Here is a 22,080-nt window from a genome sequence, read left to right as displayed (position 1 = left end):
CTGTTTAGAGCTGAAGTGTGTGTGTCGCTGCTTTATGTGCGCACCTCAGGACCTGTTCTCATTTGGAAAAGATTTGACTTGTTTTTGTCCTGCATAGTTTTTGAAATTCACTTAAAAAGAAGCTGTGATGGATGTAGGGCATACTAGATTAATGTGCAATGAAAGAAGCAACCTTGAAACGACCGGCCTCCATTGGTGAGAGGCAGTGAGTTTTTTTGTGGGGTGGTTTGCTATGTAACCATCCTATGATTTGGCATGATGAAATACATGTGAAAGGGTTAGATTATTTATCTCGACGCACCCTATTGAAGCAGAAGCATTTCATCCATTAACATGTCAAAACCCCCCCACCTCATGGGTTCAAGTCTTTCTTTCTGCCAACACGTTTCATTTTCTATTCACTCCCAAAGTGGAAAAGCAGAAGTTGAAAAGGTCACAGCACCTGCTTGTAACCTCCCTGTATCATCAGAGACTTGAGTCTGTCTTCTGATGAGTGACGGTTGACTGATGATGAGTCAGATTTAGTGCTTTAGTCATAGGGTTGAGTCTTACCGGCACGCCCTATAGCCCCCAGCCCTATGGCCCCCCAGCCCTCCCATCTTCCCTATGCCCTTCTGCTGTAAAGTGTGAGTGATGTAGTGTGTGCTAGGCTCTGCTCCTCCCTCTGAGTGGTGTGGTGGGGCGGCAGAGAGGGGCTGGGCCTGGTGGAAATCACTTTTAGTCAGCTTTCGTCCCCACGCTTCCGTTTGGTCTCTCTGGGAGCAGGTGCATCTTCAAGTGCTCTGTGGTTTCATACAGTACAAATCAGACAAACCTCTTTTCTATACACACACACACACACACACACACACACACACACACACACACACACACACACACACACACACACACACACACACACACACACACACACGGCGAGAAAGCTCTAGCTTTCTAGTTGGCTGGTCCCCAAGAAATTTGCTTCCTCTTTTTACTCATTCTCTTATTGCAGTGCTTTCTGACTTGTTGGACTCAATTTCATGTTATGGTCCTCACACGTTCAAGTGGTATATACTGCTCCTCGCGTGTCTACAGAGAACTTGGCTGATTGCATTAAACTAACTATAGCTCTCTCTTGAGCCAATTGAATGTACAGTAGCTGTCTTAGGTTTGGATCAAACTGTAGTATGCCTCTTCTTGGTCAGGCTTTCATAGAGAGGAGTGGATGATGTCTGAAGGAAACCTGCAGCAGAAGTTCATTAAGAACAATGTGTCTCATAAAGCCACGGTGAGTCAGCTGAATCAACCGTTCTCATTCCTTCCCTGATATTGTGCCTTTTCTGCTTTGGAACAGACCTGTGTTTACTATAAGAAAGTAAGCCTTGTCCGAGCCAGAAAGGGCCCATGGTGCAGGAGGATGTCTCCTGTTACAGTAGCGTGAGGCTGATTGATTGTACAAGTACACCCCCTGGTGAGGACACTGGTCAACGGGGTTTACTATAGTGTGTACTATATTTGTATCTAACAACAATCACTCAACTGGCACATACACAACTGTATGATAACAACAAGCCCTTTGTTGTTTCTATAAATCAGCTGTTCCCCAAATGTTGATGTTATAAAATAATGTTCTGCAAAGTGAAAGTAAAGGGGGAGAGACCTCTGCAGGTTGACAGGGCTAGTGAAACGAAAGCCAGCTGCCTGCTGTGTCAAACGCACACTGCCTCCACCTCTTTTGCCAGTCCATTATTGCTTCTGCTTTGTGTCATGTGACAAGAGTAGGCCATTATCTTGGTGAAAAAGGAAACCACTTTTCGGGCGGGCGTCAGAAGCTATTGGAATTTTCGAGCGCTGTACTCTGGCTGTGCTGTATTTTCGGGGGGGGGGGGGGGGAGGGGGCGGGGCTAGGGAGGAGTGGGGGGAGGGGATTGGAGCTCATCGGCCGGGCAGTTCAAGGAGGATTTGTGCTGTAGTTTGTCAGCTGTCATTAGGAGCAGATGACACAGGAGGGTAATCTGCTTTTTGCGCACGTCCTTGCTCCAGCATGTTCCTCTGTCTACATCGCTGTGTAGTTTCTACAGTGCGGTGACTGCCTGCCTGGACTCAACGTTATTAGGCTATCTAACTGAGAGGGCTGCTCCTGTTTTTGCTGTGAAACTGAAACTACAGTAGCCATGGGTCAGACACTGTGGATTTGCGGACCCACCTTTGGTCAAAGCGGTAAGTAATGGAATAAATAGGCCTAGCTATTGTTTCACAATGGAAGTGGACAAATATTTTGTTTGTTGGTACATTTGGTGCAGTTTGTTTTTAGGCAAGTGTTTGTGTGGGCTTTTATCTACACAACAAACTTCCAACCTTATTCTGAGAGGTATTTAGATGTCCACAGAACATTCCATTAGCTCTTTGTCGTGTGTTGTCAGCAGTCCTACATGATGTCACCTGAGATGAACAGGACAAGCCTCTTGTAAACTACCCACAAGTCTGATCAGGGGGCTGGTATACGGAATTAACTGTTTGTATAGATTTGGTTCTGGGAATAATGTGTGGCGCTTTATTAAGTGTGTACAGTAGATCAACAGTAGGACATTCCTCTCTCCATAGGGAATGGGTTTTTTGAGATGCAGACAGTCGTACAGTAGGTCATGGAGCATCTCTTCAGTACAGGGCTGAGGAAGGTGAACATGGCTCTTTAACACAACACCCTGCCTGCTCCTTGCTTGGCCTGGTGTAGCATAGGGGATAAAGAGGTGCCACTGACAGTCAACAAAGCTTCCATGCGACTCTGGTTTAGTTGTTTTTGTTTTCTGAGCCTAGATCGCGTAGCCTGAGTGCCAGTCTGTTTGTGCTATCATGCCAACTCCCTGTCACTCATTTGGCTTGACAAGGACAACAATTTAGTAGGCAAGCGCACAAACAGATCTCGGACCAGGCTATAGAATGTGATGCAGCTTCAGCCATTGTTGCTGTGTTTTCACATGGATGCGATAAAGCCAGCGAGTTCAATGTTTTGGAATGCAGCTGCAAGGCAGCGCCATTTGTTTTGGACCTAATGTCCACTGTGCCATTACTATATATGATTCCTGTCTGTGTTAGGAAATTAGTTAGCCACAGGGTAAGTGTGTTCAATGGTATTGATCCGGTTCCATGTTCAATGCATTCTGACATTGCTTGCGTCATAAATGGCACCCTATTCCCTATGTTGTGCAGTACATAAGGCCGGAGCCTCATGGACCTTTAGTGAGTAGGGTGGCATTTGGTGTCACAGACATTGTCAAGCCCACATAGGCGGTAATGAGTTCAGCCTGTTATTTCCATGTTGTCTTCCATCGGCCCATTGAGCGTAATCTAAATAATGTTTCTAAACTAATGTCTGCTCAGTCAGTGTACAGAAATCTATCTTAGAGGATAATTTGGACTCATTCTAAGTAAATTACAGTGATTGACTGTTCGCTTTATGCAAATAGCAATTTGGGCTGTATTTGCATTGAGGGAGACAAACTGGACAGAAGTGGGTCATTGACGATGAGCACACTTGGTCTACACTCCACTCGCAGCCTGCACACACACAGTGAGGCAGTCGTTTGCTGCACATTCCAGCACAGAAGTGTCACAAGTCATAAGACAATTAAGAAAACAATCAAAGACGGTGTTAGAAATGCCTATCCCGATTTACTGTGGTAGCAGCCTGAGCTGAGCCGATAACATCTGGTTGGTCCTATGCTGTGTGTCAGTATGATGAGTGATGCATTTTCTTCTAGATACATCCAGTCTTCTGGATATTCTATGATATCCCCGTTAATTGAGCTAGGTGGGCGTGAGTCATCATAGGTTGTGTCCCAAATGACACCATATTTCCTGTAAAGTTCCCTATACACTGAGTCTACAAAACATTAGGAACAGCTTCCTAATATTGGCACCCTATTACGCTATATTGGCACCCTATTACCCTATACAATGCATTCGGAAAGTATTCAGACCCCTTGACTTTTTCCACAATTTGTTACGTTACAGCCTTATTCAAAAACGGATTGAAATAGTTTCCCCCCCTCTATCAACACACAATATCCCATAATGACAAAGCAAAGCATTAAAATACATTTTTACTAATGAAATCTGAAATATTACATTAAATAAGTATTAAGACCCTTTACTCAGTACTTTGTTAACACTTTTGGAAGTGATTACAGCCTTGAGTCTTCTTTGGTATGACGCTACAAGCTTGGCACCCCTGTATTTGGGGAGTTTCCCATTCTTCTCTGCAGATCCTATCAAGCTCTGTCAGGTTGGATGGGGAGCGTCACTGCACAGCTATTTGTAGGGGTCTCCAGATATATTAGATCAGGCTCTGGCTTGGCCACTCAAGGACATTCAGAGACTTGTCCCGAAGCCACTCCTGGATTGTCTTGGCTGTGTGCTTAGGGTTGTTGTCCTGTTGGAAGGTGAACCTTCACCCCAGTCTGAGGTCCTGAGCGCTCTGGAGCAGGTTGTTCATCTTTACCTTGATCTTGACTAGTCTCCCAGTCCCTGCTGCTGAATAACATCCTCCCAGCATGATGCTGCTGCCACCACCATGCTTCACCATAGGGATGGTGCCAGGTTTCCTCCAGATGTCATTAGGTGCCTTTTGGCAAACTCCAAGAGGGCTGTCATGTGCCTTTTACTGAGGAGTTGCTTCTGTCTGGCCACTCTACCATAAAGGCCTGATTGGTGGAGTGCTGCAGAGATGGTTGTGGTTTTGGAAGGTTCTGCTATCTCCACAGAGGAACTGTTAGTGGTCATCGGGTTCTTGGTCACCTCACTGACCAAGGCCATTCTCCCCCAATTGCTCAGTTTGGCCGGGCGGGCAGCTCTAGGAAGAGTTTTGGCGGTTCTAAAAATTCTTCCATTTTAAAATGGAGGTCACTGTGTTCTTGGGGACCTTCAATGCTGCAGATCTTTTTTGGTACCCGTCCCCAGATCTGTGCCTCGACACAATCCTGTCTCAGAGCTCTATGGACAATTCCTTCAACCTCATGGCTTGATTTTTATTCTGACATGCACGGTCAACTGCGGGACCTTATATAGACAGGTGTGTGTCTTTCCAAATCATGTCCAATCAATTGAAATTAACCCAGGTGGACTACAATCAAGTTGCAGAAACATCTCAAGGATGATCAATCGAAGCAGGATGCACCTGAGCTCAATTTCGAGTCTCAAATCAAAGGGTCTGAATAGTTATGTTAAGGTATTTGTTTTTTATTGTTAATACATTTGCAAAAATGTCTAAAAACCACATTGTGTATAGATTGAGGATTTTTTTTTATTAAATCCATTTTAGAATAAGGCTGTAATGTAACAAAATGTGAAAAGTCAAGGGGTCTGAATACTTTCCGAATTCACTTTGATCAGGGCCCGTAGAGTTCTGGTCAAAAGTAGTGCACCATATGTCCTACTACACTGGCTCTGACGTTCGTCGGATGTGGCAGGGCTTGCGAACTATTAAAGACTACAAAGGGAAACCCAGCCGCGAGCTCCCCAGTGACGCGAGCCTACCAGACGAGCTAAATACAAGCAACACTGAAGCATGCATGAGAGCACCAGCTGTTCCGGACGACTGTGTGATCACACTCTCCGTAGCCGATGTGAGCAAGACCTTTAAACAGGTCAACATTCACAAGCCTGTGGGACCAGACAGATTACCAGGACATGTACTTAGCGCATGCGCGGACCAACTGTCTTCAACCTCTCCCTGACTGAGTCTGTAATACTTACATGTTTCAAGCAGACCACCATAGTCCCTGTGCCCAAGAATGTGAAGGTAACATGCCTAAATGACTACCGCCCCGTAGCACTCATGTTGGTAGCCATGAAGTGCTTTGAAAGGCTGGTCATGGCTCACATCAACACCATCATCCCAGAAACCCTAGAGCCACTCTCATTCGCATACTGCACCAACATATCCACAGATGATGCAAGCTCAATCACACTCCATACTGCCCTTTCCCACCTGGACAAAAGGAACACCTATGTGAGAGTGCTGTTCATTGACTACAGCTCAGCATTCAACACCATAGCGCCCACAAAGCTCATCAGTAAGCTAAGGACCCTGGGACTAACCACCTCCCTCTGCAACTGGATCCTGGACTTCCTAACAGGCCGCCCCCAGGTGGTAAGGGTAGGCAACTCATCTGCCACGCTGATCCTCAACACCGGTTTCCCTCAGGGGTGCGTGCTTAGTCCCCTCCTGTACTCCCTGTTCACACATGACTGCGTGGCCAAGCATGACTCCAACACGATCATTAAGTTTGCTGATGACAACAGTGGTTGGCCTGATCGCCGACAACGATGAGACAGCCTATAGTGAGGAAGTCAGAGACCTGGCAATGTGGTGCCAGGCCAATAACCTCTCTCTTAATGTGAGCAAGATAAAGGAGATGATTGTGGACTACAGGGAAAGGATAGCAGATCAGGCCCCCATTTACATCAGCAGGGTTGTAGTGGAGCGGGTCGAGAGGGGTCCAAACACACCAAGACAGTTGTGAAGAGGGCACGACAACAACTTTCCCCCTCAGGAGACTGAAACTATTTGGAATGGATGGGTCCCCAGATCCTCAAAGTTCTAAAGCACCATCGAGAGCATCTTGACCGGTTGCATCACTGCCTGGTTTGGCAACTGATCGGTATCTGACCGTAAGGCGTTAGAGGGTATTGTGTACGGCCCAATACATCACTGAGGCCAAGCTTCCTGCCATCCAGAACCTACATACCAGGCGGTGTCGGAGGAAGGCCCAAAACATTGTCAGACTCCAGTCACCCAAATCATAGACTGTTTTTTCTGCTACCGCTTGGCAAGCGGTACCGGAGCACCAAGTCTAGGTCCAAAAGGCTCCTTAACAGCTTCTACCCTCAAGCTATGAGACTGCTGAACAATTAATTAAATGGCTAACCAAACTATTTACATATACCCCCCCCCCCCCCCCCCCACACTTGTTTTATTTTTTACACTGCTGCTGCTGTTTATTGTCCGTGCATAGTCACTTTACCCCTAACTACATGCACAAATTACCTCGACTATCCTGTACCCCTGAACATTTACTCGGTACCAGTGCCCCCTCTATATAGCGTCGTTATTGTTATGTCATTTTACTGTTTTTATTTAGTAAATATTTTCTTAGCTCTGTTTCTTGAACTGAACTGTTGGTTAAGGGCTTGTAAGTAAGCGTTTCACGGTAAGGTCTACTACACCGGTTGTATTTAGCGCATGTGACATAACATTTAGATTTGATTTGACCTAGGAAGTCTGAGTGGGCCAGGGAACGTCGGCAGGACGGAGCCCTGATTCAATTTGACCTGTGGGATCAGCCTGATAATGGCTGGCTCCAGCTCTCATTCATCGTCTCTTGGAATTGATTATTCTGCAAACAGAGATTGTACACCAGCATGCGTAGCTATAGGGCTGCTACAGGAAAACTAGGGCTCCTAATCCACACTAAAGAAGATTTAATACCCAGTGTATGTGTCTGATGAGAGGCCTTGAGCCCTGTTACCATGGCTTTTCTATAGGCTAAGAGATCTGTCTGTACAGGCTTAGACATCCTCAAAGTCTGACTCACTGACTGATACATCTCACTGAGTATGAGGGTCCATGAAGTCATGGCAGTCTCTGCTTTCATGGTGTTTCAACATCCTCAGTAAGGGTATTCTAAACTCCGTTACTTAGGGCTGATTCCTTTCCTATGTGATGAGAAATGTTTTAATTTATATTCCTGTATTTGGTTGTGCTGGCCAGCCTTAATACTCTTGTCAAAGAACTTGACACTCCAGGGAGAAGGATGATGAAGAAGAGAGCAGTCACGTCTGATGATTAGGACATCATGGTGTTGATCCCATAGATATCCTATTAAATTAGTATTCTAATTCCTAATTCTATGGTTGATCCAATGGTAATGACCTCACAGATCATAGAAAGCATACTGGGACAGATTGTTCCATCACCGTCCGCGGCAGGCTCTCTGAATTAACAGTAATGTAGCATACCACAACATGCTTACACCCCAGCATCTTCTCCTTCCAATACTAATGAAATTAGAGAAACCAAGTGCCTCACAAAGTAAACCCATTTAAAACATTTTCTGCAACGAGTAGAAGACAGTTCAGAGGTCAACTGAGGCATTACAGAATTAACCGTTGGATTGATCACCGCTTCCTAACAGGATTATCTTCCTGATCAAAAGACTAGCCTCTTTGCTGCCTTTGGGAGACCACTGGTCATGTAGTGTGTTATTTTCAACTAATAAAACAATGAACATTTAAAGTGTGTTGTGGACCTTTGCAGGCCGTGCAGCATGCTGAAAATAATACTATTTTTGAATTCAGAGTATTTTTGCCCTTAGGAGGAGTGTTATGTTATGGACCTGTGGAAATTGGAAGACTTATCCTAAAGATCCTAGAGTGCCTTTCAATGAGTAAAAAGGTGTCACTAAACTAACAAAAATAGGTCCTGGTTTTCTCAGCAAGTATAAAGGTGCAAAAGTGAAGGAATCTTCTCTGGCTTGTCCAAAAGGAAAGCTTCTACTGTGTCATATCAGCTCCATTTCCTATTACAATGACAACCAGTCCTGGGTGATGAGGAACTTAAATACTGAATGGAGGATTAAGCGCACTGGACAGCCGACAATGCGTTTCTAAAGGTATATTCCAATTGAGCCGACATACAGCGTTTACTATGAATGCAATCTCTGCGAAATGCGGGAACATTGCCTTTTAAAAGCTGCGTTGTCTTCAACCCGCAATCGAATTTGAAATGTGCCTGAGGTTACTCCTCTGTTATTATCATCATGACAGACCATTTTTAAAGGGCTTTTGCCATTTTTTGAATGTGAAAAAGTATTCGAAATTGGAAGACCTTGCTCCAAATCACCATAGTCAAAGCCTGGTATTCATAGCTGATTAGCTGGCTTTTGATTAAGTATGACTGGAATGTTATATTTTTTTTACAATCTCTTATAAAATGGGTTAAAGTTATGTATAGTAACCCTATGTGTAAAATAGTAAATAATGGCTACTTCTCAGGAAGTACTAAACTGCCAAGAGGAGCAAAACAATGTTGTCCACTATTGGGAATATTTTATTATGGCCATCGAAATGTTAGCTATTAATGTCGGATACAAGAATATTGTCAAGGGTTTGGAAAAACAAAGGTATCATTGTACGCTGATTCATGTTTTCTTTTAAATCCACAATTTAGATCCCTCCACAGCCTCATTGAGGATCTTTACTAACATTTCCAGATTACAACCAAATTATGATGAATTCTATATTACGTATTGGATCACAAAAAAAATACAACTTTTACATTAACGTGTAGTTTACCAATAAAGTGGTCCAATGGTGTTGTGGACATACTCAATATTCATGTCCTGAAATAAATGACTGCACTACAATACATTTTAATAGAAAGTTAGTAAAAATAGATAAGATCTTGCTACCATGGAAAGGAAAATGCCTGTGTATTTGTGGAAAAATCACCCTGATTTAACTTTAGTAATATCTGAGATTAGCTATTGGCTTATGGCCTTGGCTACACCTAGCGACCGCTTAAAAAAATATATATATAATTTATTTTTATTAAATGAGCAAAAAATATTCAATTTTATTTGGAATGGCAAGCCAGACAAAATTAAACGGGCCCATTTTATATAATCAATATGAATTCGGAGGAATGAAATTATTAAATATTAACACATTAAACCTCTCACTAAAAGAGTCAGTCATACAAAAGTTATACTTAAATCCAAGCTGGTCCTCTAACAGATTAGTAAGAATGTCTCACCCCATGTTCAAGAATGGCCTTTTTACCTTTATTCAGATTACAACCTCTCTCACTTTCAGTTATTTGAAAATTATCTCCAAAATATTGCTATTTTTTAAAACAAACCATAGAAAGTTCATTCAAATTTCAGTGTAATCCACCAGAAAAGACAGAACAAATATTATGGTTAAGCTCAAATATACTCATTGATTAAAAAAAAATATATAGATATATATATTTGGAAAAAATGTTAAGGTATCTTTGTAAATTATATCATTAATAGGACTGGTGGAGTTGTCACACATGCAGCTAACAAAACAATACGGAAATGTCTGCTCTATCAAAATTACAACCAACTAATTGCATTACCTCAAGTGGAAGGGGGAAAAAAGTCAAACTTGTTTGTCAGCCCTGCATTAAAGACCAAAGTATACCAGTTTCATTTTAAGGAAGAAAAAAACATATATTCAATGTACCAATTCCATGGAACATGGTTCATGAACTGATACGCAAAACATCCCTGGTTTCAAAATGTTTGATTTTCAGTTTAAATTATTATACATTCTTGCAAAATAGAATGGAGGGGGGGAAAAAGTGGTTGTGTGTATACACACACACACACACTACCGTTCAAAAGTTTGGGGTCACATAGAAATGTCCTTGTTTTTGAAAGAAAAGCACTTTTTTGTCAATTTTTAAAATAACATAAAATTGATCAGAAATACAGTGGAGACGTTGTTAATGTTGTAAATGACTATGGTAGCTGGAAACAGCAGATTTCTTTCATGGAATATCTACATAGGCGTACAGAGGCCCATTATTTTAAAAGGCTAATTGATCCTTAAACCCTTTTGCAAGTATGTTAGCACAGCTGAAAACTGTTGTCCTGATTTTAAAGGAGCAATAAAACTGACCTTTAGACTAGTTGAGTATATGGAGCATCAGCATTTGTGGGTTTGATTACAGGCTCAAAATGGCCAGAAACAAACTACTTTCTTCTGAAACTGATCAGTCTGTTCTGGGAAATGAAGGCTATTCCATGTGAGAAATTGCCAAGAAACTGAAGATCTCGTACATTGCTGTGTACTACTCCCTTCACAGAACAGCACAAACTGGCTCTAACCAGAATAGAAAGAGTGGGAGGCCCCATTGCACAACTGAGCAAGAGGACAAGTACATTAGGGTCTAGTTTGAGAAACAGACGCCTCACAAGTCCTCAACTGGCAGCTTTGTTAAATAATACCCGCAAAACCCAAGTCTCAACATCAACAGTGAAGAGGCGACTCCGGGATGCTGGCATTATAGGGATAGCACTGCTGGGTGATTTGAAAAAACCTAGTCAATCGATCAATAATATAAAAAATGTTGCTATAAATATAATTCTTTAATTACAATCTGTAGAAACTGTGAGAATAAAGGTTCAGAACTTTTGTGAAACATCACAGCACAGTTGAAAAATATATAGCACATTTTTAGGTATATAGTCTTTATAAGCTGGATGTAGAAGCCTAAGTATTGTCCATTACTTTACTCCAATTAGGGGAGGGGTGGTAGGGTTAGGAGAAAATATGTTTACAAACAAATATATGGGGGATTGGAAAAGATGCAGACAATTACATTGATAGAAGCTACACTCTATCTGCAGTATTAAAGCTGATCTACCCCCTAAATAAAAGCCAATGGTGTTCCTCAACTTTAGTCGACGATGGAAATGGCTGAATGGTCCGTATTTTGGCATCATTAATAATGCTAATAATTGAATGGATTTATGTAGTGCCTTTCCAGATGCTCAAAGTGCTGTATGGGGGGTGGAATCACAATGTGTAGCACTAATGTGGGACATGATTTATATCTTCTGACTGTATAGAGCTGCCACCTTGTAATGGAATGAGGATGTAGGCTAGGCTCTGTCCATGCATTTATTCCAAGCAGCCAGACAAACAGTTGTGTGTTTTCTCTTGAAACATGTCGCCCCACATCACGGGGTCATGGTGACCCTCCAATGCAGGCTGTTTGCAATGGGTTGCGTCCCAAATGACACTCTTTTCCCTATGTAGTGCCAGAGGGCTCTCTGTCAAAGTACTGCTTTCACATAGGATATACAGTGTTTTGCCAGATTTTTTAGATTTTTTTAAACATTTCTTTTAAAGACACGACACACCTACCTCGATCAGTCAATACACACATACATATATATATATATATATATATATATATACTGCTCAAAAAAATAAAGGGAACACTTAAACAACACAATGTAACTCCAAGTCAATCACACTTCTGTGAAATCAAACTGTCCACTTAGGAAGCAACACTGATTGACAATACATTTCACATGCTGTTGTGCAAATGGAATAGACAAAAGGTGGAAATTATAGGCAATTAGCAAGACACCCCCAAAAAAGGAGTGATTCTGCAGGTGGTGACCACAGACCACTTTTCAGTTCCTATGCTTCCTGGCTGATGTTTTGGTCACTTTTGAATGCTGGCGGTGCTCTCACTCTAGTGGTAGCATGAGACGGAGTCTACAGCCCACACAAGTGGCTCAGGTAGTGCAGTTCATCCAGGATGGCACATCAATGCGAGCTGTGGCAAAAAGGTTTGCTGTGTCTGTCAGCGTAGTGTCCAGAGCATGGAGGCGCTACCAGGAGACAGGCCAGTACATCAGGAGACGTGGAGGAGGTCGTAGGAGGGCAACAACCCAGCAGCAGGACCGCTACCTCCGCCTTTGTGCAAGGAGGTGCACTGCCAGAGCCCTGCAAAATGACCTCCAGCAGGCCACAAATGTGCATGTGTCAGCATATGGTCTCACAAGGGGTCTGAGGATCTCATCTCGGTACCTAATGGCAGTCAGGCTACCTCTCGCGAGCACATGGAGGGCTGTGCGGCCCCACAAAGAAATGCCACCCCACACCATGACTGACCCATCGCCAAACCGGTCATGCTGGAGGATGTTGCAGGCAGCAGAACGTTCTCCACGTCGTCTCCAGACTCTGTCACGTCTGTCACATGTGCTCATGTGCTCAGTGTGAACCTGCTTTCATCTGTGAAGAGCACAGGGCGCCAGTGACGAATTTGCCAATCTTGGTGTTCTCTGGCAAATGCCAAACGTCCTGCACGGTGTTGGGCTGTAAGCACAACCCCCACCTGTGGACGTCGGGCCCTCATACCACCCTCATCGAGTCTGTTTCTGACCGTTTGAGCAGACACATGCACATTTGTGGCCTACCTAAAAGCTGTACTGTATGCATTAGAGAACATTGAAGACCTTTGCCACAACCCATAGAGATGTCTGTACCACTTTCCAACAATGTTTATTTTTATTCATTTTTTAAACCCATGAATGGGAGCAAGTAAATATGTTTCCCTACATGCATGGTTTAACATGGACATTAATTGACTTAATCACAACTAGGGCTTTTGCGGTGACCATATTACCGCCACACCAGTAGTCATGACCGCAGTAAAATTCCACGTGAATCGTTGTCACTGTAATCTCCTTTTTATGCACTCTGGACATCAATCAATCAATTTTATTTTATATAGCCCTTCGTACATCAGATAATATCTCGAAGTGCTGTACAGAAACCCAGCCTAAAACCCCAAACAGCTAGAATGCAGGTGTAGAAGCACATGCTTCGGTAGTACCCAACTTGCTAATAACCATCTGTTCCTAATGGTTGGTACTCAGGGCTGTATTGTTCCTCTAACCACTCTGACATAAATGCAATTGAAAATCGCATCAAACACTTATCAAAACACTAAGCCTATCGTACTCTTAAAACTCACCGTACTCTAATCACTTGAAGAAGCAGGTTGAAACAGTGTGAAACATGGTTGTGGTGGATGTTGTTTTTAAAGCCTAACACAATGAAATGGACAGCGCTTTCTATGGTGATGATTCATTCAAAACACTCATGTATATTAGAGCATAGGCTTATGAATGAAAATGATTGTGCCATTATACAATACATAGCCTACTGCATATTACGCATGGCAGAAAAACATGAAACCAAACTGATTTAAGATGTCTTTGGTACTTTTATTGGTCTGGCCTTTGAGTGTGGACTGTATTATTATGCATACTGAATGGACTGGTTACATTATGCTACGCTTCAACATTTCTATCCATGAGTCTGGGAGAGAACGTGTAGCCCTAGGCAATGCTGTTGGTTCATTGATTGTGCAGGGCGGCTTACAGTTCCACTACAATTAGTGAATTTGATTTGAATAGCGTAGTAAGAGTGAATTTTTTTAAGTGTTTCTATAATTAATTGGGTGACAGTACCTGTTTTTTGCTATACAGAATATCTCACCACCATGCGTTTCCATCTTCTCTCTCTCCGTTATCCCTTTCTCGAGCACGCAGATGGACTGTCAACATTTTAGTGAAATATGCTCTGTTGCGAAAACATGTTGCTATCGACGTTCCTGACCAGATATCACTTGGTTTTCCAAATGAAGCACCGTGTAGCTGCAGGAACAAGGTTGGAGAGCCCATGGCATACAGAGTTTGGGCGGAATATCACCTGCATCGCTGTCAAACCGAAGTAGACAACAAAACAGACAAGCTGGAAAGTGCACCGCCTCCATTCGCTTTTCGTGTGCATACAGTCTTTTTCCCCCCTGCCTGTGTTCCTACCAATTGATAATGAACCATTTCAAAATCGAAACTTGTTTTTCATATTAGTAAAGACCAGATTATTCTCAGTTTAGTCTGATTGGTGAAAGTATGGTTACTTGATGAGACAATAGTGTGTGCAGCCCGAGGCAAGGAACAGAGCACAAGCTTTGTTTTTTGTTTGTTGTTACTTTCTCAAATCATCAATATCCTATAGTCGCATCATGCAGCCCATTTAAATGTTTTATTTTATAAGACATTCAAATGTTTATCATTCACAACTAAAGTTGCCAAATAACTCAATCTAGCATATAGGACCTGTTTTCAAATGATCACCTTTACCTCATCATAGCCACTTCATATAGGTACTCACTCCATAACAGAAAAAATATATTTTCTGTATTATTCAGTTAAGTTCTGTTCTGACAATAACTGTCTGACAAAATTTCATGACCGCCACAGCTCTAATCACAGCGTCTCAAGATGCTTATATGATCTGTTTCATTTCTTGAGAGCTTTGATACCACCCCCTCTAATTTAACTGAGCAAGTAAGAAGCCCTAACAATTAATTCCTGTATAAATTTGGTAAGCATGCATAAATGAGAGAAGTAGACTGAGACATCTCCTCTTCCTCCCTGCTGCTGCCGATTCTCTTCTCCCCCCCCCCCCCCCCTGTCCTCCTCCTCCTCCTGATCTAATAGTGCCAGTGTAGTCTCCAGCAGGGATCTATGGGCTGATTATTCATTTAGATGAGCAGGGAGATTTGCCCCAGCTGGTGCTCTATCTGCTCAGTGGCAGGTCCAGGCTGTGTGTTATGTAATGGTCAGGTGATGTGCTGGCCTGCCTGGGTTCTTAGTACACTAGTCTGCTATTCCACCAGCAACTCAGATCAGCTCAATGCTAGGCTAGCTGACACGCCCTAGAGATGCGCTAGGCTAACTGGCCAGGCTGGCTGTATATGTAATGAGACCTTGACTAATACTACGGTTTATTTTGGATGTGTATTCATTCATTTTTTATTGCATTGTTTTTTTTTAGGATATACGGGAATTCGATGCAGATCACTGTAGATGTGTATTTTCATGAGTCACGATGAAACAGTTCTATACATCTCTATAAGGAAATTGTGTTAGTCAGAGATCTGTAATTCTTATTGCTTACCGCAGTCATTCGGGGAAAAGTGGTGTGATTTTTGAATGAGGCCAGCAGTCTGTCCATGCAGGTCAGTTGTGATCATCCTCTCTGTGTTTGAGTTCACAGCCCCTTGTTGTTGACAGATCTCTTACTATTGAAGCATCAGTCAATGCAGGACCTGAATGTCAGCCTAGTATCAGTCCGCGCAAACTGGGCAGGGTAAGGAAGTAGCTCTGTTTAGACTACAAAGGGGCTATGTCCCAAATGGAACCCTATTCGCATAATGATGTACTACTTTGGCCATAACCAGTCCTATGGGCACTGGTCAAAAGCAGTGCACTATGAAGGGAATAGGGTGCCATTTCCAGTGTCGTTCGGTCTGGCCTGTGTATACACCCTTTAAGAGGCGCTGTTACTTCTGTAATTGACAAACCAATAGCATTGACTGGTGAAGAGTCTTGGACAGACTAGTGGGGGGGGACTCTCGCCAATAACTGCAAACAGAGCAGAAACACAAGGCAGCCATACACTCTCGGTCTTCCTCCCTCAGCCTGGATTTGATGGGAGACAGAAGCCCATGCAGTTACACAGCCATACAAATTGCCTTATAATGAGGTAAACATTTTGACACCTCTTACAGTTAGGCTTCCCACACAACGTGGCTGACTGGGAGGACATGTACTAGATACAGTGTCTTGCAAAAGTTGGTGTTTTTTTTCCTATTTTGTAACATTGCAACCTGTAATTTTAATTGATTTTTATTTGGATTTCATGTAATGGACATACACAATGGTGAAGTGAAATATATATATATATATATATATATATCTTTCTGTTTTGAAAAGCCTCAGTCTGCAACACCATTAAGCAAGTGGCACTGCCAAGCAAGCGGCACCATGATGACCAAGGAGCTCTCCAAACAGGTCAGGGACAAAGTTGTGGAGAAGTACAGATTTGAGTAATAAAAAAAGATCAGAAATTTTGAACATCCCATGGAGCACCATTAAATCCATTATAAAAAATGGAAAGAATATGGCACCACAACAAACCTGCCAAGAGAGGGCCGCCCACCAAAACTCACGGACCAGGCAAGGAGGGCATTAATCAGAGGCAACAAAGAGACCAAAGATAACACTGAAGGAGCTGCAAAGCTCCACAGCGGAGATTGGAGTATCAGTCCATAGGACCACTTTAAACCGTACACTCCACAGAGCTGGGCTTTACAGAAGAGTGGCCAGAAAAAAGCCATTGCTTAAAGAAAAAAATCAGCAAACACGTTTGGTGTTCGCCAAAAGGCATGTGAGAGACTCCCCAAACATATGGAAGAAGGTACTCTGGTCAGATGAGACTAAAATGTATATTTTTTTCCATCAAGGAAAACGCTATGTCTGGTGCAAACCCAACACCTCTCATTACCCTGAGAACACCATCCCCACAGTGAAGCATGGTGGTGGCAGCATAATGCTCTGGGGATGTTTTTCATCGGCAGGGACTGGGAAACTGGTCAGAATTGAAGGATTGATAGATGGTGCTAAATACATGGAAATCCTTGAGGGAATCTTGTTTGTCTTCCAGAGATTTGAGACTGGGACAGAGGTTCACCTTCTAGCAGGACAATGACCCTAAGCATACTGCTAAAGCAACACTCGAGTGGTTTTAAGGGGAAACATTTTAAATGTCTTGGGATGGCCTAGTCAAAGACCAGACCTCAATCCAATTGAGAATCTGTGGTATGACTTAAAGATTGCGGTACCCCAGGGAACCCATCCAACTTGAAGGAGCTGGAGCAGTTTTGCCTTGAAGAATGTGCAAAAATCCCAGTAGCTAGATGTGCCAAGCTTATAGAGACATACCCCAAAAGACTTGCAGCTGTAATTGCGGTAAAAGGTTTTCTCTACAAAGTATTGACTTTGCTTTTGTTTTTTTGTCTTATTTCTTGTTTGTTCCACAAGAAAATATTTAGCATCTTCAAAGTGGTAGGCATGTTGTGTAACTCAAATGACACAAACCCCCCCCCCCTCCCCCAAAAAATCAATTTTAATTCCAGGTTGTAAGGCAACAAAATAGGAAAAATGCCAAGGGGGGTGAATACTTTCGTAAGCCACTCTAGGTGAGAGACGGTGAGTCATGATTAGCACCCATCTCAGTCTCTCTCGTTGGTAAAGACTTTCCCTACAATTTCTCATTGTCCTAAACCGCATCTTGTTTCATACATAATGTACGACCATCCAATTACTTTCAGGTGCTAGGGTAGAAAATGTACTCCTGAAATAAAGGTAGATACCTGTACACTGTTGAATACTCCAGCGGTTTATTGTGTTTCCATCTGAAGATCTTCGTCAGCCTTGAGCTTTAATGGCGTCTTCTTTCTCCCCCTTTAGTTGGTGATATTTGCTGAAGATGAGTAGTGCGGGGGAGAACACCCCCGACCCTGCTGCCAGGGGAGAGTCCCTGAAGCGAAAAGAATGTGGCCCAGACCTCCTGGGGCCCAGGTAAGATCAGCTGTCAAATACACACAATATAAGTATGTGGCCCAAATTGCACCCTTTTCCATCTATAGGCTTTAAGGGCCCTGTTCAAAATAAAGTGCACTTTATAAGGATTGTGGTGCCATTTGCGACACTACCTTACAGTTACAGATTCCTCTCCAATATATGTGTGAACGCACGCACGCGCCTCGACACGCACGCGCCTCGACGCGCACGCACGCGCCTCGACGCGCACGCACGCGCCTCGACGCGCACGCACGCGCCTCCACGCGCACGCACGCGCCTCCACGCGCACGCACGCGCCTCCACGCGCACGCACGCGCCTCCACGCGCACGCACGCGCCTCCACGCGCACGCACGCGCCTCCACGCGCACGCACGCGCCTCCACGCGCACGCACGCGCCTCCACGCGCACGCACGCGCCTCCACGCGCACGCACGCGCCTCCGCGCACGCACGCGCCTCCACGCACGCACGCACGCGCCTCCACGCACGCACGCACACATCAACATAGTCATATTATCAACCCATGCTAGTTGTTGCATCTTTAGATCTCTACTCTTTCTACATTTCTAACTGATATTTTCATCTGTCACATGAACCCGCTGATGATGGTGTTTTCCCCACTAATTGCATTATGGAACTAACATTTGCACGTAGCCTACTACCTTGTGCACATTGCTGTGCTTATAATGTAAAGAAATAATAGTTCATTACCATTTTATGCTACACGTTCTGATCTGCCCTACTGGTTATGTGAATTTGGAATCTACAAGCTGACCAATATAATAAGTTAACTTTTCTACTATGGGGGATAGAAGATTGACATAGGCTAGTGACTTTGCTATTTGTTACTCGTCTTGTTGGCTGAGGGTAAGTAAATGTGGGCAGTTCTTCTAGCATAGGCGGCGTGGTGGTTTCAAGTTTGGGGAAGATAATTTTCACCTTTATAATAAAGCATTCCAAGCATCCTCACATTTGCAGACCTAATGTGATGATTAGATTGGATAGTCATAATGTAGGCTAATAATAGAACTCAATCAATGTATGCAAAAATACTGTTTAATGCAGCGTGCAGTGGCTTAGAGTAGGCCTAGGCTATATCAGATAGCCTACATTTTCTTTGCATGAAATGTATTTATAAAATTCGACTACGCTTTATACGACTGCAGCCCAAAAATTACAGGGTAGCCTACTCTGCTGACATTGACAAATAAGTAAAAATGACGTCTGATCCATATAATCAGCCCCGAAAAGTGGAGACACAAATACAGTATGACGTCCATCTAACCTGGAGGAGGAAATTATTTTATAAAACGTGGCATGGCCCTATATATAGCCGATGTTCTCCACTGGCCCAATGTATAGCCGATGTTCTCCACTGGCCCAATGTATAGCCGATGTTCTCCACTGGCCCAATAAGATGGTTACTTTTCACTCAATTAAGAATTTTGGTAACTAGACAGATGATTCTTTTCATTACATTAATAGCCATTTGTATCCCCACTTTTTTATATTGCCAAATACCTTGCTGGTTCTCTCTGTTGAGTTGCGACTTTCAATGAAAAGCAATCATCTATTTGGTATTTGCCTCACACTCTGCCCAAATTGCTGGCCATTCCGACTAGACTATAAGTTTTTTTTAAGAAGCTAATGATCCTCTGTGGACAAATCATGCTTTCTGGTGCAGTAACCTATTTTGCATGAGTTTATTTATTAATTTATAGACCGGGGTAAGCTAATTATGCTATATAATTTTGGCAATTTTTATTCAATTTACTTTAGGGAAAGCTTAGCTTATGGATGTGCCACCTATATTCTACTATCTTCAAATTGCTCATCAGAATTCTGTAAGAATGACACTCGCCTTTGCATCCGAGTTGCATGTTCAGTTAAGATGAATTATCATAAACTAAATGTGATTTCTGTCATTCTGAGAACCGTGAATGGATGCCTTAATCAGGTTATGCAACCAATTAATATGGGTCTGGTAAATTTCTGAAATGTCCGGTTTATTAAAATGCTGCCGGTCAAATGTCCGGCGCCACATTTTCCTATAGGAAACCGTGTTACAGATCACTCTCAGATGAACTGCTCTAGAAGGTCATTCAGCAGTCAGGTCATACGCTGGTCATATGGTCTGTTTTTCAAATAGCGCCCTATTCCCTATATAGTGCACTACTTTTGACCAGAGCCTGTCCATTCATACACTGGTCAAGCAATGGCAGAATACAGTGACGTTTTTTGGGGGGTGGGCCGTCGGCTAATCTTAAATACGTATATTGGCTATCTATGTTGCTTGCTTAAGCTTTGATAGAAAGACGCCACATGTATTGCTGTGAAAGCGTTTTTCCTAATCCGTGTGCCCTCTGCCCTCCCTGCCTAGTCATCTTACCTGTACCTCTGTCTCCACAGCCCCAAGCGGAGCACGGAAAAGCCGAACCGGGAGCATGAAAACAAATACATTGAAGAACTGGCTGAGTTGATCTTTGCAAACATCAACGACATTGACAACTTCAATGTCAAGCCTGACAAATGTGCAATCTTGAAAGAAACTGTGAAGCAGATTCGTCAAATAAAAGAGCAGGGTAAGGTTTTATTTTCTGCTACTGAGTGACTTGCCTTCATTGTAGGCACACACATTCCTATATGATACAATGACCTACGTTCTTCATAGCACCATCCTTTACTGTACTTTGTGTGTGTGTATTTTAGTTAGCTGAGAGATGCGTTGTGGGTTCCTGATGACTCAGTGAGATGTGTGTCTGTGCTTGGAAGGCGTCTGAGGGAGAGATGTGCTGAAAGGGCAGGATGCCTGTTTGTGTGTGTGCCTACCTACTTTTTTGTGCCTGTCTGTGTAGAAATACAGACTGCTGCCTGGAAGGGCAGACGGCAGCAGATCAGACACACACACACACACACACACACACACACACACACACACACACACACACACAGCGGCAGTGAGTCAGTCAGATGAGATGCTCTTCATGATGAAGAAGACAAAGAAAAAGCAGGCTGTTTGTGATTCACTGACTGGATTATGTAATAATGCGCAATGTGATGCAAGACTCAAAGGGAACTGTTCTGAATTGGTGTGAGCGCCTGTGGCAGATATAGGGCAAGAGCTCTAGGCTGCATCTCAAACTGAGCCCTATTTCCTACTTTTGACCGGAACCCTATGTATGGAATCGGGTGCCCTTTTTAGGACGCACCCCCTACTGTATAATGTGAAAAAGCTTCCTACTGTTCCAGCTTTTGATAACATGTTGGTATGAGAGTTAGCTTACCGTATTATACAGTGTGTTGTCATTGTCTGCCGTTTGTGCAGCTGCAGTGCATACAGCAGCGTGCAGTGCTGTGACGATTCTCAATATTGATTGATTTGTCATTCTACATAGTAAGATATTGATTTTGAGGGTTTAAGCTAGCGCACAGCTTCCCACCATTATGTCGGTCACACAATTGCACTCAATTCTCTTAGCGGCGTTTGTACAGAATGTATTTATTTGTGGTTGAATGCAGGTTATACTTAATGGCTGTTCTACTGTAAAATATTGGCCAGTTCAGTCTCAAACAGCAGTTAAGGACTGCGTCCCAAATGGCACCCTATTCCCTATATAGTTAACTTATTTTGACAAGAGCCGTATGGGCCCTGGTCAAAGATGGTGCACTATGTAGGGAATCAGGTGTTATTTGGGCCTAAGCAAGACCAATTCCAGGTACGGTAGCTACAGCCGTACATGTGTTGTTGACCACAGACTGGGAGCCAGTGCTCTATCTCCACTGAGTAGGTGTCTGAAAATGTGCCTTGTGTGTTTAGTGATTGAAGGGAGAGTAATGTTGAGCTCTCTCTGCCCAGGCCCACTGCAAGGGGTTCTCCCTCACTCAATCCATCTTTATTACTAGATCCAACATGGATCCTAATTGTTTTTGTTAATTACAACTAAGTTGACAGCAATGTTTTGCTGTATAGGCCCAGTGTGAACAGAGGGTAGATGGTGTACATGATGTACACGCCCAATGGTAGTTGTTGTACTGGCTCAGTTTACAGGGACATGAAT

General features: G+C 43.2%; 1 protein-coding gene across 10 annotated transcripts in view; it reads left to right on the top strand.

Moving 5' to 3' along the window:
• Nucleotides 1-22,080, top strand: part of LOC129814153 (nuclear receptor coactivator 2-like) — a 56,708-nt gene that overhangs the window by 11,417 nt on the left and 23,211 nt on the right. For 9 of the 10 annotated variants that reach the window (XM_055866996.1, XM_055866990.1, XM_055866994.1 and 6 more), the window contains exons 2-3: nucleotides 17,910-18,020; nucleotides 20,432-20,604. In XM_055866996.1, coding sequence (XP_055722971.1) covers nucleotides 17,929-18,020; nucleotides 20,432-20,604 — 265 coding nt within the window. In that variant the 5' untranslated portion in view covers nucleotides 17,910-17,928. Of the gene's footprint in view, nucleotides 1-1,916; nucleotides 2,200-17,909; nucleotides 18,021-20,431; nucleotides 20,605-22,080 lie in introns of those variants that run through there. The other variant, XM_055866988.1, reaches the window with a different exon arrangement.

This window comes from Salvelinus fontinalis, chromosome 17 (assembly GCF_029448725.1).
Source record: "Salvelinus fontinalis isolate EN_2023a chromosome 17, ASM2944872v1, whole genome shotgun sequence".
NCBI lineage: Eukaryota > Metazoa > Chordata > Actinopteri > Salmoniformes > Salmonidae > Salvelinus > Salvelinus fontinalis.
This window is presented reverse-complemented; position numbering and strand designations above follow the sequence as displayed.